General features: G+C 45.0%; 1 protein-coding gene across 3 annotated transcripts in view; it reads left to right on the forward strand.

Moving 5' to 3' along the window:
- LOC139047963 (ATP-dependent RNA helicase TDRD9-like) overlaps positions 1-15,915 on the forward strand; it is an 89,684-nt gene that overhangs the window by 30,864 nt on the left and 42,905 nt on the right. For all 3 annotated transcript variants that reach the window (XM_070522185.1, XM_070522186.1, XM_070522187.1), the window contains 10 exons: positions 1,829-2,050; positions 3,329-3,451; positions 4,307-4,387; positions 4,946-5,104; positions 5,980-6,083; positions 8,735-8,796; positions 9,867-9,924; positions 10,964-11,048; positions 12,815-12,872; positions 14,735-14,839. In XM_070522185.1, coding sequence (XP_070378286.1) covers positions 1,829-2,050; positions 3,329-3,451; positions 4,307-4,387; positions 4,946-5,104; positions 5,980-6,083; positions 8,735-8,796; positions 9,867-9,924; positions 10,964-11,048; positions 12,815-12,872; positions 14,735-14,839 — 1,057 coding nt within the window. The remainder of the gene's footprint in view (positions 1-1,828; positions 2,051-3,328; positions 3,452-4,306; positions 4,388-4,945; positions 5,105-5,979; positions 6,084-8,734; positions 8,797-9,866; positions 9,925-10,963; positions 11,049-12,814; positions 12,873-14,734; positions 14,840-15,915) is intronic.

Consider the following 15,915-nt stretch of genomic DNA (forward strand, 5'->3'; position numbering starts at 1 on the left):
GATGATTGACAGTGTTTATGCAATTGGCAGTCTTTCTTATGAGGGGAGTGTAATTGGTGATGACATGTTTTACATGTTATGATTATAATGATGAAATTAACGAGACAGAGTTGTGATGTCAGATGTCGTACAAGTGCAGAGGGTTCATTGAAGGAATTGATGAGGCTTGCGGAGATGCCAGACTCCTCTTCTGCTGCTTTTTCTTTTTCATTGAAGAGCGGCATATTCTCAGTGGCACAAACCCAGGGACCCAAGTCGGCATGAAAGAAGTTACGAATGAATGTATGTAAAAGTGCGCATAGTTCCCAAAAGAATGCTTATCGCATGTAAAACGGGTTTATAAATTGCTGTGTGCAAACCTGCCAGACCTCGAGAATTTTCCGTAAGCTTTTCGAATACATGCTCATATTATTTTACAAATGTTGCATCAAGTTTATGAAAAAGTTTGTTGACAAAACAGTTTTCCACACTTTCCGTTCAAAGTTCTCTAAAAAGAAATAGACACTAGAGGGATACTTCCTTCAAGCAACTTTTCTCGGGTAGGTTCCTGAAGCAGGTTACATCTGGCAACATCAGAGTCGCTGGGAAAGTCTCTGTGATCCAAAAAAAAAAACATTGCTTGTCATTATCTGCTTGCGGCTGTTTGTGTGCTGCCTCTGAAGGTATGTCATTGCTAAAAAAAGTAGTATGTGTGTATCCCACAAAAGGGCATGTGCTCAGGTCAGGCTTAAGTAAATGGCCAAGTTTTTCTCAGTTGCATTGCCAAAACGTTTCTCTATGTGAGCTTTTCGTCGTAAATCCACTCGTACATCAAATGGGAACTGGAGGCTGCACTATATCCACACTATCGGAAGCTAGGCTTTTTTGACATTCGAAATTTTTGTTGCTGCTGGCTTGGGATTTTGACAGTATCGGCTCACCATGAGTTATCGTCACTTTTGATGAGCCCACTTCATTGCCGGTATTTCTCTAATTTTCTAATGACTTGTTGCGTACGAAACACCCAGCTAGTGTTCTTATTCTGGACTAATTCCTGCTTTTGTTCTCGGCTTACCACGGCTGCATTTAGATGGGAGGGGAATGTAAGAATGCTCGTGTATCGTGTCTTGTGTGTACCCTAAAGAAACCCAGGGGATCGAAGTTAAATCCGGAGCCCCTATTACGGAGTACATTTATAGCCCGCTATGTAGCTTTGGGATGCTAAAGTAGCAAAAATTTTTAAAATTATGATATTCAGAGTTTAACTTGATAAAGCCAACTGCAGTGACATTTTGGACTGTGTAACATGCCTAGTTCCAAATGGCATATATCTAGGGCAGCTTCTCTACGAAATGTTGTGTATGAAGTACGAGAGAACATGTAAGAAGAAGCTAGAAGAAATAGACATTCGTTATGCTCAAACAAGAAGACGCTGTCATAACTGCTTGCCGAAGCTGATACAGAAAGAGTGTTCAATGAATGCAGAGCCCTGGGCATGGCCTCGGAAATTAAGCGGCACTTCCATGGCGTGCTGGACGTCTCCGAGGCCTCCGTCATATCTGCCAATCGAAAGGGGCCCACGTCGTTAGCTAAGGTGCTTCGCTTGCAGGGTGTTTATAAAAAAAAATAGGCAATCGCCAGCTGTGAAACTTTGCCAGAATGCTTAGGCAGCACATAACTACTCACTTGTAAGCCATTTAGCTAAAGTAAAATTTCGTTGCCGTTCCTATTTCAAAAAAGGTTAGGAAATTACCATATTGTTGATTGTTCGCTCTGTGGTGGTAAGGCTGCATTAAGTAGAGAAAAAAAAATGCCTTGAGGTGATTTTTCACGTGCCTTCTTGCGGCAGGTGCTGCGAATGGTGGACACATACTCCACAGTGGTCATCCGGGGAGCCACGGGTTGCGGCAAGACAACGCAGGTGCCCCAGTTTGTGCTGGACCACTGCGCCTCCATGGGGGTCCACTGCAACATCGTGGTGACGCAGCCGCGCCGAATCGCAGCCATCAGCGTAGCACGCCGCGTGTGCCAGGAGCGCCAGTGGACGCTGGGCAGCATCGTCGGATACCAGGTGCGGGGGACGCTTCCTCCACCAGATTATCACCGTCTTTGCCTTCATCCTCACTATAGTTGTTGAACTACGATACGGTGAATTGCTGAATGCGGTCGACTCCCGTTAATTTGATTCCTGTTAATTCGACTTTTTGCCTAATTCAAACCCACAGGGATGTCCCAGCAGGAAACCATAATTTGCCATAGAAGCAAAACTCCTTCACTTAGAATACGGTAGCATGTCACTTCGGTGAACACCCAACCGGCGCTTTCTCATGCATGCAGAGACGGTTTTGCATCGCCGTGCAGAGCTTGAAGACGCAAAAGAAATTCAACAGATTGCGCTACTGGTTCCCTAGGTAATGGGGGCGACAACAGCAACCTATCCTGCAGCGATGACGATTTGTACTGAACCATGGGCGATGTTTATGTTGCAAAGTATGCTCGAGTTAGGTGTACGGTTGATTAAGGGGCTTATATGTACCACTCACGTAAACCTGAATGTGAACAGGAACAAATGCCTGTTACGTGTAGTTAAGTGGAAGTGCGACATGTAATCACTCTAGCCGTTTTCTAACCATGTAGTAGTCCCGAGCGTGTGTTTTGGAGGGGAGGAAAATTGGTAGCGCACCGATCCATTGCAAATGATTGCCGATATTATTGTGATTGGCACTCTATCTTAGTGATTCAAGTTGGTATCAAAGAAGTCGGTTGAAGAACCACACACACCCAGTGACAAAGAACCCATGGGACATACCCAATGGCGCGTAGCGAGTGACCAAAGTTGGTGTGAAAGGAAAACTGTTATAGATCCAGGCAACTATATCGGAAAGTGCATGAAATATCCCAAGGATGCTAATTGCATTGAAAGACGACTTGCTGCACACAGGATCTGAAGCCACACCTTGCACATTATGCGTGCGGTGCTTTACCGGGTAGGCTAGTGAGATGGCCATCCCTCTGCCATTTTCTTGGGTATTTCTCTACATGTACAAGGTTATCGCTGGGAGTGTGAGCCAGCGTCGCTCAGTGCCACGGCAGCAGGTGTGGAACCACACCTGCGCTGGAAGGCTAGCACCGTTGCGGCCGGTTCAAAGAGGAGTGTCTTCCAGCTTCGGCATTCTGCCACAGAGTTCTTGGGGTTGGCAGTTTCTTGAGTATTTGTGTGAAAGATTAGCCTTGGCAGTGTTATTCAGTGCCAATTGTTTGTTCCCTGCGTGCGATTGACTAGCGAAAAATGTGCTCCTTCGCATCTCATTATTCTCTTTGCCGATTCCCTTTTGCTGGTGACTTGCAGGTCGGCATGGACAACCAGACGTCGGCTGATACGAGACTGGCGTATGTGACGACGGGCGTGCTGTTGGAGAAGCTCATCGGCAAGAAGGACATGAATGATTACACACACGTGATTATAGATGAGGTGAGCTGCTCTTTGTGTACAGCATTCTGTGCCTCGTGATGTTGCAGCTTCGATGCTGGAAAGTTGAATGATGGAAAGCTGAACGTGTGGATAATTGTCATGCATGCACATTTGAAAGCCTAGTGTGGTGGGAATGGTCTTTGGTATCTCCTGTACCCTACGATATATATATGTGCTCCAAGCCATAGACGAACTGAAACTGGCCTTTATTTCAGAGAACCCACATGTGTGGATGTGCACTGGTGGCACCATCTCTTGATGGCAACATTAACTGTAACAGACCCGCCTTATGTCTGTGTTTAACATCACAGGGCCTTTAGAATTCGTCAGACTTGTAGGAGTTTTGTTGCTGTTAAATAAAGCAATTTGGTGATAGCAGTGGTGAAGCTTCTGCAATTTCTCATGGAGCTTTTGTACTGCTATAGCATTGCCGTCAACAGCATGCGCTGCTGTTGATGAAAAAAACCGATGCTGCGATCTGCTCAATTCTGCTATTCCAGAAAACCAGCTTTCACAATGCTCTGCAGTATAAAGGGAGCATTGTGATGAACACTAGGCCATCGTTTCGTGCTGCAGTAGAGTTCTCCGTTTAATTGCGGGCTCACTATTCAAAATAACACTAGTGAAGGAGTGCCTTCTGGGGCATGTTCAGTTGTTTGTGGTGAATTAATTTAACTCATTTCCTTTCTGCTCACTCTGTTGGGCAGCGAATGCTGCCTGCTCTTCTTGGTACACTGTTAGGCTGTCTGCTCTGATGCGTCCCCTGATTTCGTTATCCGAGCTTGCCTGTGTTGGGGCTTACAAGTTGCTTTTTTTTTTCTTTGTCGTTATTTTTCGTGACTCTCTTCCCACCAGGTGCATGAAAGAGACCAAGAAACGGACTTCCTCCTGCTGGTCGTGCGCAAGTTCCTGCGGTCCAACTCTCGCGGTGTCAAGGTCAGTCGAGTGCCTTCCTTCAGTACTTTCAGAGTACTTTCCTTCAAGCCTGCAGCCTAACCCGTCGCATGTGGGTTTCTGCTGCTAAGCTGTGAGCGCAAGGCCGCAGGTTTTATCGCCTGCTGCGATGGCCACATTTCGATTGGGACAGAATGCAAAAGAGGCTTGGGTACCAAACTTTGAATCGATAGTTAACCAGCGTTCAAAGCGGCCCTTGAAAGCTGTTGTAAACCTTTGAATATGAATGTGACATTTTCAAAGTCTTGAAAATCCTGAAGTGTTATGCACTGCTTAACCATCCTTGAATTTAGCTTTCAGCTAAGCTTAGTTGATTTCATTATAAAAATTTGTTGCAGCACATCAGTTTGTTGTAAATATGCCAACACATTTTTTTTTTGTTTTGCATTCACTTGTAACGCACAGGCAGGAAAAAGGTGCACGGTATAATTGTTGATGCAGTACTGCACCAAATCCAAAGATTCTTTTTTCTTCCACAGGACTCTAAGCACGAATCTGTACATTTGTTTCAATCTTGTGTCTACGGTGCATCAATTGCAGGTTATCCTTATGTCGGCCACGATCAACGTAGACTACTTTGCAGAGTACTTCTCGTCGTCGCTGTTTGAGCATCTGGAGCCGGCGCCAATCATTGAAATTCCAGGCAAGATGAAGGAGGTCAGGGAGTACTACATCGACAGCCTGCGTACGCTGGGCGAGGTAAGTACTCTGGTGTTGTCACTAGACTTTGACCCCACGTTTCTGGTGGAGTCGGCACTTTGGTGTTTTCGAAGGGCCACCAAAGGAAAATAGGAAGCCGACCTAGATTGATACGTTATTTGTCCAGAAGTTTACCGACATTCACTCTGTGCCAATATATGACTTTGTTGCATCGAAAATTGCCACCAATGGCCTCGCTGCTGCTTCTCAATTTGAATGGCCCATGCGAGAACAGACGAATTGACGTGATCTCCATGTGACCACCCCCTCTATACCGCTGTGCGGTCAAGGCCGATGTCACATGAGGGATACCATAATCCAAAGTATATGGGGCCACTGCAATTTAAATTTTGTCATTTTCTTGCTCTCGTAAAAGCTCTTTTCTCACTACCAAGAAAAAATTATTTGTTACAGGAGCCTAATATTTCAATCTAGCTCAAATCAAATCAAATCAAGTTTATTCATTACAAACAAAGAAACGGTTACATTTTTGTTTTACAGACGAGGGTCCCAAAGTCGAAGACTTTGGGACCCTCGTCCACCCACCGTCCCACCGTCTTATTGCCCACCGTCTTATTGCCCACCGTCTTATTGCCCACCGTCTTATTAGCTCAATTTATTATTGGCTCTTGGTGTTTCTTGAAGCTGCTAAACTCTATTTCTAGAAACTTTCCCCTTGTGCAAATTATTGTCTGAAGGAATCTGTGGGCACTCGGCCTAACTCTACATATCGGGCCACTGACTGTGTTGAGAAGCGGTTTGACTGATCACTGTCCAAACTATCACTGTCCAAAAGCAAAATAATGGTTCACGTATAGTGTGCATGCTTTGTTGTACAGCGACATACTTTGTCTTCCTCTGTCTCATGCCAACAGCTTCCAGAGTTTGTTCCGGAAGACCCCGGTATTGCACCAGAGTCATTTCGCATTGCCCACCGTCTTATCAAGGTCTTCGACAGGATCGAAGCAGTGGAACAAAAGTAAGTTCACTCCTGCAATGTGATTTCGATACCTTATGTATTATATAATTGTTTTTGTGAACTTCATAAATTCCTTAGTACTTTGGCCATGACAAACTATAGAGGTATGTGCATAATTTTTTAGCCCAAACTGTGTACGAATAGAATAGTCAAAGCTGTTTAGAATGAACTCGATAGTTCTGCAAAAATTGGTCCTTGTTTCAGTAGTCCGTTACATGTGGACTCGCCCTTCAAATTGCTAGAAAATTCAGGACACTAAACCTGGTGCTAGCAGTTATAATTCAATACCACTTTGGTCTCAAAATCATGTTTTCGGCATCTTAATTTTTGTTCCCGGCAGTTTGCCGCATCTAGCTGAAAGCTTCCGTTAAGAATGCCGTCTAAAGAACGAAATGCAGTGTTGTAGCTCTTCCAAAATGGCAACTGGCCGGTTTCGATCAACTGCCATTTTGAAACTATGAGCGCAGCGGCTGCTATTATTTTTCTAGAGCTTTACGTACAGTCAACGACCAATTTTTCTGACTCTCTAGGGGCTGCAAAAACGTCTGAAAAATTGTGCAGTCCGAATTAATGAATGTGTGCCTTTTACAGCCCCCAAGGGCTCAAATCTACACAAGCACGTCCATAGTAGCTCTGAAGGCCTCCAGTACATTAGGTGTATCAATGCTCGTACTGTGGCAGGAGACAGCAGGTACACATGTGTATAATTAAGGAATACATATTGTGTCACGGGACAGTGGCCCATTTCCAATCTTGGTATACTTCACCCCAATACAGTGCGTGTGCTTCGCCGCTTAACACCGCTGTATTGCGGCAAAGCTGACTTATGGGAACGGGAATTATGCAACATTTAACCTTTACCATTCTTTCTGTGCTTCAAAGCCACCGGCGAGGTATGACAAAGGCAGGGTCCCAGTACAGTTACGCTTTTTTTACCAGGGAATTAGATCTCTGAAAAACGCAACCTTTCGGCACCAACGTTCAGTAAGTCGCCACACTACAATAATTCGACACGTTTTCTGGTCTCTGGATCCCTTGTAAACGAGAAAAGCATTGAGGCACGCGGGATCAAGAGCAGCAGGTGCCTACTGTGGCAGCTTCCCTGTGGTACTTGCCTGCCCGTGTCACGTGAAAATGCCTGCACGCCGTCGGTTTCCTCTTCTGGTGCTAGCAAATCTCGTGTTGCAGCACGCTGCGTCTGCAGCTGTCACCATGAACCCGACCCTGATGAGCATCTTCATTTACTTAGCGGTGTGACCACGCATCCGGCATAGCACCGTAGGAAGCATATTGCGTGCTTCTGATAGGCCACAACCCAAATGCACTGCCGTTTCCTGCTGCAGGTGGCGTTTAGAGAAATAATAAAAGTTAGAGAAATAATAAAACATGCAGACCGAATGTCTGCATGTTTTACTTTGCACCGCAGCAAGAGAGATGTACTTCTGCTTTGTTTGCTTGTTCCCATGTCGTGCAGTCGCGTGCACGGACCTTCGAAAGTATGCCATTTTCTACCGTGTTCCAGCGCGCCATCGTGCTCTATGAACCGCTTGTGTCTGCCTCAGTATTTGTGTAGCACTGACTTATACTGCTGGTCAGGTGTTCTCGTGCACAGCGCGCTAAATCGTGTGCCGCGCAAAACGTGACAAACACGACAGCTCACGCACGGTGCCGTCAGTGCAAGTGCACAATGCAGAAGAAAAGTGAGGGGAAAAAGAAAAAGTGAAGGCATGGCCGGTGACGTATGCGTCACCCAATCTTCGAGCTTCGATGTGGAAGAATGCAGGGAAGGAATTTCGCTTGGTGAGGGCTATACGGGGCAAGTGGAGTCTCTCTTGGCAGTGGCCCTCGCCTCATAAAATCATGGATTCACGGCACTGAAATATTTCTATCTCGGCTATTAATGAACCAATTTGGAAAATTCTTGCAGCAGAAAGAACGCTGCCTAGAGGGCAGATAACTTCCAGCGTATAACCGAAATTTGCTATGTGGCCTGGTGAGGGGCCCTTTAACGATCGGAGAGAGTCGCTGCTGAAACACTCGGTATTGCAAACTGTGGCCGCATGGCATCCAATGCTGCAGCTGCTTCATTCATTTCAGCACGACATGGAAAACATGGCATTTCTTCTACTGTGACTGTGGCTAAGCACTCTGAGCTAGGTCTGCTTGGTCTGCCTGTCCAACTGGTTCAGTTACACTGCAGCATTCGGAGTTGGGCCCTGATCCATGCATTGCTTGTATAGGATATGGATAGCAACAGCATTTTACTGCAACGTCTCGTCGTACCAATGTCATCTTGCTGTTACCGTGTCACTATCATTATTGTTATACTTGGCATTGTCGACGATGTTGTCGTGCCATCATTGTCATTATCATGCCATGGTCACCGTGCCATGGTTGTCATACCATCAAAGTTATTGTGCCGTCCTTGTCATGTTGCCGTCACTGTTATGCCTTCACTGTCTTCGTGTTTTCACTGTTGTATACAGTGGGGGAGTTGAAACAAAAATGCAGGATTTTTGCACAAACTTGGGGTCTGGCACGAGTCATCGAAGTAACTGCTGTTGCAGTAAATGAGCTAAAGTGCATTACAGTCACTCGAATCTGCTGTTTTATCTTATTTTAGTTTCTTCAATTCTTTTCTTTCCTCGCAGGGTTGATGTGAACAAGGAGAGGTTTGCTCCAAATCGTGGGGCTGTCCTTGTCTTCCTTCCCGGTAAGTGGCACGACAGAGTGTTCTTAAAGTCCAGAAACATCTCGCTGCTAGCAGCAATGATGACAGCAACATTATTCCTGGCAGCATTTTTTTTAATTGCATAGTGCCTTAGAACTGTTGTGAAATGACAAGTTGCGGGTTGTCATGGGTTTTATCCCCTGCAGCAGTTGGGCCCCATTCTCTGAATCATTGTGACATATGTGACATTTGTGCACAGTAAGAGGACTCCAAACCAGCCTTCGATCCCTACGACGCCTCTCGTAGCCAGAGTGCTCCTTTGGCGATTGATAAATCAGTCTGTCAACCAACTGACACATCAGTAAATTTTACCTGCAGGATCGCGCCAAGTCTGCAGATTGCGGAATCTTTGACAGGGGGCATATCACGCCCCAACCTGACAATGAAACGAAGCAGGCGGAATTTTGTCTTTACTGTAGGCAACGCGAGTAACATGATGCGTCATCCTTTCGCCTATCGCGCAGCTTGACCTTATAACTGACCTGCAGTAAAGTTGGGATAGTGCTTCTGCATTTTGTAGAAAAACTGGAAAGCAAAACTTTCGATGCAATAAATAAGATCGCTGCACAGGTCCTCTATTAAACATAGAACCTCATTGGTATGCAATACCACAGAGAATCACTAATTCATTAGTTTCAGAGGAAAAAAAGCATTTGATTCTACTCAAAAGAAATTGTATTGATAAAAAAATATTTTATAAACCTTCGTATACTACAACCGAGCTGTAATCAGTCCTTGCACACTAATTTGGTGTTCCATTTAAGAGTATACCATACTGTATGTCCTGATTAATAATGATAGCTTGCTATATTCTTGTTATGCAATGCTAGAAGACTTCCAAGCATTATTCGGTCTGCCGCGAAGCAGACCGAATAATCGAGCATGTCTGAATTTTGGAGTCCGAAAAATCAGTCAGCGACTATATCTTCACTAGATCTTAAGCTTTGGCATTCATATTTTATCATTTTGTCAATAGGTCTGGCTAGGTGATATGACCACTGTTGCTCCTCTTGAAGTAATTTTCCAGTTGCGTCCTTTTCTTTTTTTCCCAGGCTATGAAGAAATTTCTGTGTTCACTGACATGCTTCGGGAGGACTGTATTTCCCTGAGGTACAGTACAGCAATAATGTGATCATTCCAATTTCCTGGGACTGGAAACAACGTTAGAATTAACTATACATTTAATTATTGAATGCGTAGAGGAAATGTTAAACAGATGCTTGCTACATCAGCATGCCATTGTTTACTGCAGAAGCCCACAACTCCCATTTACATTTTGCACAAAATCGGGGCTGGATGTGCAGTTTTCGTCATCTTGTCTCACATAGGCACACACGACATTGAGGGTTTCTCGACTTCCTTCGCAGTGTAACAGCAGCGTGAAACACTGGTGTTAATGCAGTAAACTCTCTTGGCATGATTTCACAATTATTTCTTTTCAGTGAGCTGATGGCAACTGATCATTCATTACCATGTAGCCAGTGCGTTTGACGCCAGCAATCGGGCCACAGTAGAGTTGCTTTTCATCGTCAACGGCTTCTGCCATGACATTGCACATATTGTGCACTGAATAAAAATATTTCTCGCTGAAAGCATTGAAGATGAATCCGTGGTAGCTATCGACACGATCACTGCTGACCACGCAGTTCTGAAAATTTGCAGCCAGCGTGGTGTCGTACCAAAGTAACAATAAACAGGTGCAAAGTGTTATAAATGGCATTCCTATGCGGTTCCTGCTGACGAGCACGGTGTTGACTTGGCCGCTTTGTTTCGGTCGAACGCTAGTGCTGCATACGCTCTCTTGCGTGGCACATTTGTGGTGCCCCGTGCCCGGCACACTCCGAAGGTTGTCCAAGCTACCTGGTGCATGGCCAGATGCATCCGAATTAATGAATGCTCGATGCCATTAAGTGAGGCATAGGCCTGCTGGAACCAGAGGGCGGGCCCGAATTATCCAAATGGTCTAATTAACGAGAGTCAAACAGACTTTACTGTAGCTCGAAATTCTAATCTAGCTCGGAATGCTCTGGCGCTACAGCTCAAAATGCTCTGGTTTTGCTAATCGGAGCAAACAATAATGCCACTGCTTTTTTGCTGTTTGCCTTAGTTTCTTCCTTTCCCCAACTTTAATAAATGTGCTTCTCTCTAGGTGGACAGTGCTTCCCCTTCACTCCACAGTGACTCAGCAGGAACAGCAGTCTGTCTTTCTCTCTCCAGCCAAGGGCCACCGAAAGGTACTTGCAAGATCGAAATGATTTATTTGTTCATTTATTTGGTCGAAGCCGAGCACAGGGTTTGTTGGTTTCTCACCATCGCCAACGCTGACGGAAAGCAAGAACACTCATTTGCCGTGACCTCCGCGCTAGTTGCACAACACTGAATAGCTGCTGTTGACCTGGTGGTGTCTTAAGAAAGGCTGTAACTGCATAATGTTAAAGCTAGGGTTCTGTGAATTTTTGAAATTTCAAATGCAAATTATTTGAATAGTCTCTGCTACTCTGTTCCTACATGATGCATGTTGCTTCTCTCAGTAAACGCAACACTTTATGTGACCTATCGAGTTGTTCCCATATTTCATTGCTGACATTGCCGAGAGGCTCCAGGTAATAAAATGCCTTTTATAATTTTCAAGCACTTCAGTGAATTGGCCTTGTTATCGGGAATGGTATTACGTGCATGTGTCAATGTGTGCAAGCCCAATTTCTTATCTTTTGCCCAACGGACTCCATGCAAGCTTTGTATTTGATGTTGCTTCACAAATGAGAAATATGCAATTTGATATTTGAGGGTCATTTTCTTGAATAAACATTTGTATTCTATTTCAATTCACTGTTCAAACATTTCTGGTTAAAGATTATTTAAATAGGGCCATGACATGGTTGTCCTCTACTCTCAGTTCATCATTGTAACTGAGAGAACAATGATGGAATGGTGATGAAGAGGGGTCGATATGGTTATATGTGCAAAAAATTCACCATTGTAAATTCCCGTGAAGGAGTTTGCCAAACTAATGGGGGCGTAGTCAAATTTGCAAATTTTGCAGTTTGTTTTTGTAATGCACTTCGTTTTTCTAATGACACTAGAAATGTAGATGTGGCACTCATGGTGAAACTGTGCACAGGAAACAGCCCCACATTGTCTCAATTTCAAACATGACCATTGTTGCTCTAATTCGCATGCGAGGCAGAGAAGTGTTCTTGCAGATTAGGAAAGGAGCCTGTTTTGCTTTGTACTTTTGCAAAGGTTGAAATGTTGCTGCGTGTTCTCATATGGTGGGGATACATTTAATTTTTTTCTGTTCCCGTTATAATCGAAAGTTCAGGTTACCACGCACACTCGAGAGCCACAACCCCAACTTAGTATCCCCCATCCCCCCGACCCTCTTCCCAAGAAAATGAATGCTTGAAGAAAAGAAAGTAAAAGGAAATGCCTGATGGCACTGCCCGTGGCATGCGTCGTCTTTGGAAGTTGTTGTGGAAAGCTTTTAAGTTCCAGGCGTATCTAACACCATGGATGGCATGAAGCCCAACTGTATGCGTGAACGCACTGCCGGAACAAACCTGAGAATTTGCGTTGAACAAATTAATGCATCTGAGAAACAGTTGCGTTCGTTCTTTTGGTATAAAAGGGATCACAGGGATTGCGCATGATGAGAAAACTTGGGCGGAAATGGCCTGCACTCGTGCAAGTTCCACACCTTCTCAAGATTGAAAAAAAAAAAAAGTGGGGCCTTTGCACAAACGTATAAGGTATATGCAGGAGCAAGTTATGTGTGCTGGTACTAAAGTGGGCTCTCTTTAAATGAAACCTCAGGAGACCAGGGAAATTGGCTACGTTTATCAGGAGTTCCATTTAGTGACAGACAAAGCTGAATAAAATTGCACAAATACAAAACCAACCAACCATGAGGATGATGTTCTGTTTAAGAGGCAGTTCTATTTAAATGATTTCTGTTTATCGAGATTCCACTGTACATACTTTATTTTCAATCTCTCTGCAGATCATCCTGTCGACAAACATAGCGGAGAGCTCCATCACTGTTCCAGACATCAAGTACGGTGAGTACCTGAACGACTGCTGGCCTCTGTTTTCGTGCTACGCTCTTCACTGCTCACCAGTGTCAAGAAATTGCTTTATTAGCAATTACCGCATTTGCTCGAATCTAGCGCACACTTTTTTCCCGATAAAATGGATCCAAATATTGTGTGCACGTTAAAATCGAGTACGTCCCTAAATCTGCGTTACCATATCACCATAGGCACTTCAAAATGGCCGCCTCGTATGCGCTTTGAGCTCAGCCGCCGTAGCTTCCTCCATGTGCTGTAGTATGTGTGCTTAGTTAGTGCACCGTCTGTCTTCCCACGTTGCACAACACTGACTCGTCTTCCCATTTTCTGCATTTGCTCTATCAACATGGGTGTGCCAACTGCAAAGCTGAGTTCATCACGATGCCGCAGTTAAAGGGAAAAGCGATCACATGTGCGGAGATGGACGGAAATCGGGCCGCATCACGGGCGTTCGGAGTTGCGTCAACAATAGTTGAGTCTGCCAAATTTTTTTAGTTACTTCGGATCGTGTGTTTTTTCCTGAATGAACAAGGTTCTACTGTACTCTAAGCTTCCGCTGCCTTTGCCATCGGGGCTCTCGTGCTGTCACAATATCAACTGCATGTGCTCGACTCAAGCATACTGGGCTAAAAAGTTTCTAGTAAAGCTATGGACAAACAGTGAGTTTAGCTGCAAAAATGAAGCTAAGTGGACACACTGTCATGCTCTGCTCAATTGGCTCAGTGGAGCCAGGGCAGTGTTCCACCTTCCACAGCTGGCAAGAGCAATATGCGCACAAACTCTAGTGTTCCTGCTGTTCAGCTTTGTTCAGCTCTGTGTCTTAGCGTAGTGGACAAGAAACTTCAAGCTCCTAAGGCTGCAATTTCCTTTTTGGTTTCATCTTGTGCACCATTGTGTAAGGACACCAGCAATGTCAATGATGGTGCTTCTCATCATGATAGCATTCTGAAATGCCTGGTATGGCTGCCAGGGTGCTGTTTCACCTGAGCAGAAGCAGTTATGTCGCATGCTCTGTTACGCCAACATGTCACCCCCTGTGGTATTGCTTTAACACTGTCCAAAGAGCTTCAGCACAACGTTAAACCTTCCTATCACTTCTTTGTCGCTTAGAAGTGTCTGCAACTGTCTAGGGTTGAGCATTGTACGAGAATGAATGCTTGCAGTGCTGCTCTGGTGCACTAACGAAACACTGATAAGCCAAGCCATCGCCAAGAGCTTAAAAGCAAGACTCGAAGCAAAATGCGAGCAAGACGCTGGTGACTGTATGTGTGCAGTAGTTAATCTCTATCACGGTCGGACAGTGTGGCATGCACTGGAAGCTGGAAGAATCGGTTAGCACGTGTGAGCACTTCTTAACCCTGTCTTGGCAAGAATTGTGGCGCACAACAAGGAACCTCCGACATGAAAAAGAACAAAATGTTGAAACTATCCTGAGAAATTCGAGTGTAAGCTACTCTCAACACATAATTTACCGTATTTACTCGCCTAATGATCGTACTCGCATAATGATCGCACGCCTGAATTTGCGTCAATTTTTTTTTACAGAAAAGTGCGATCATTATGCAAGTGAATACGGTATGTAGGCTTCGTGTTGCTCTCGCACTAATTTTTCCTCCGTGTTAGTACAATATATGAATTCCAACCTTCCTCATCTGTACATATCATCGCGCATAAGATTTGAGTTTGACTTTCCCCATCTGTGAATATCATCACTGTGGGTGACGTCTTCTTCTTTGGCACCGCTTGGCTTTCTTTATTGTTGTAGCTTGTAATGTCTGACATAAAAGCTATGTGTTACACAATCGGTCAAAACTACACTGCGTCTACATGCAGTATATTTTGCCTCCCTTCAGTTGTGGACTTCTGCCTGACCAAGTGCCTGGTGTGTGACCCAGAAACAAAGTACTCGTGCCTCAAGATGGAGTGGGCATCAAAGGCTAACTGCAAGCAGAGGCAAGGTCAGTATCCAGCAGTGCTTTGTTTCTTGAAGTAGAGAGAGAGAGAGCAAAAAACTGTGTGAGCTTGCCTTCAAAGTGCACTTGGTTAACGCTTTCTGCGTTATGCAGAATGTCCAGTCTGAGATCTGAAGGGAATGTTAGCATCCTGGTCAGCATTACCAAGCTGGTGGACAGGTAACTGCTGCACGCTCAGTGTGCTATAACTTCATTAAAAAGTAAAATGCCTTTTCGTTTTTAGGTTAGGAAGCTCATCTGGTAAGCAAGCTCTCTCATGTCAAGTCGTTGACCTCAGTCTGTGACCACTTTGGCACGTTGAGCGCAAGCTGGACATGTTCGACCACCCTTTCAGAAACGAAGGGAACAGGACAGGAATGTGCACAAAACACAGGGAAAATACAGTTAAACCTCTATATAAGGAGGTCGGTAAGACCGGTAATTTGCTTCGTTATATCGGAATTTCGTTGCATTGAAGTTCGACCTTAAATGCAAATAACAATAAGTCGTCGATCGATTTTTCTTGCATGGAAAGAGGCTGCAGAATTTCCCAAATTGTTGGGCAATTGAAAAAGGCAAATTTGAATGAGAAAATAATTCATTTTCATAAATTTGGGGGTCGGCAATGCCTGATATAGTTTGATGCAACATACGTCGACGATATCTTCATACTGGCGGTACGAATTAAGCAAAGCCAGCCACGCTCTTGCAGCCACTCCGCCCCCACGGTTGATAGTGTCGCTTGCACTGGAACAACGCTATCGGGAAAAACGCCGATGGCGGGGAGCAAATGCTTTGTCGGCCTCTTGCTCCAACGGGTCACCGAAACTCCACATTACACAACTTCCAATACTAAACGCCCGGGTAGACAGCTTACATGGTACCACGCCATCTCAGCACGCCCACTCTTTGCACAGGCAGCAGCAGCTGCATGTGCGCTCAGCTGCACTCAGTTGCGCTCACAGCCATGCTCAGCCATGGCCGAAGCGTGGGCCAGAAATCTAGACACTCGCCAACTTACTCCCCACTCTGCCCAATTGATCGCGTTACAGTGAGCTCGCTCGCTCCCCCTTTTTCCCTTA

This window comes from Dermacentor albipictus, chromosome 7, assembly GCF_038994185.2.
Source record: "Dermacentor albipictus isolate Rhodes 1998 colony chromosome 7, USDA_Dalb.pri_finalv2, whole genome shotgun sequence".
NCBI lineage: Eukaryota > Metazoa > Arthropoda > Arachnida > Ixodida > Ixodidae > Dermacentor > Dermacentor albipictus.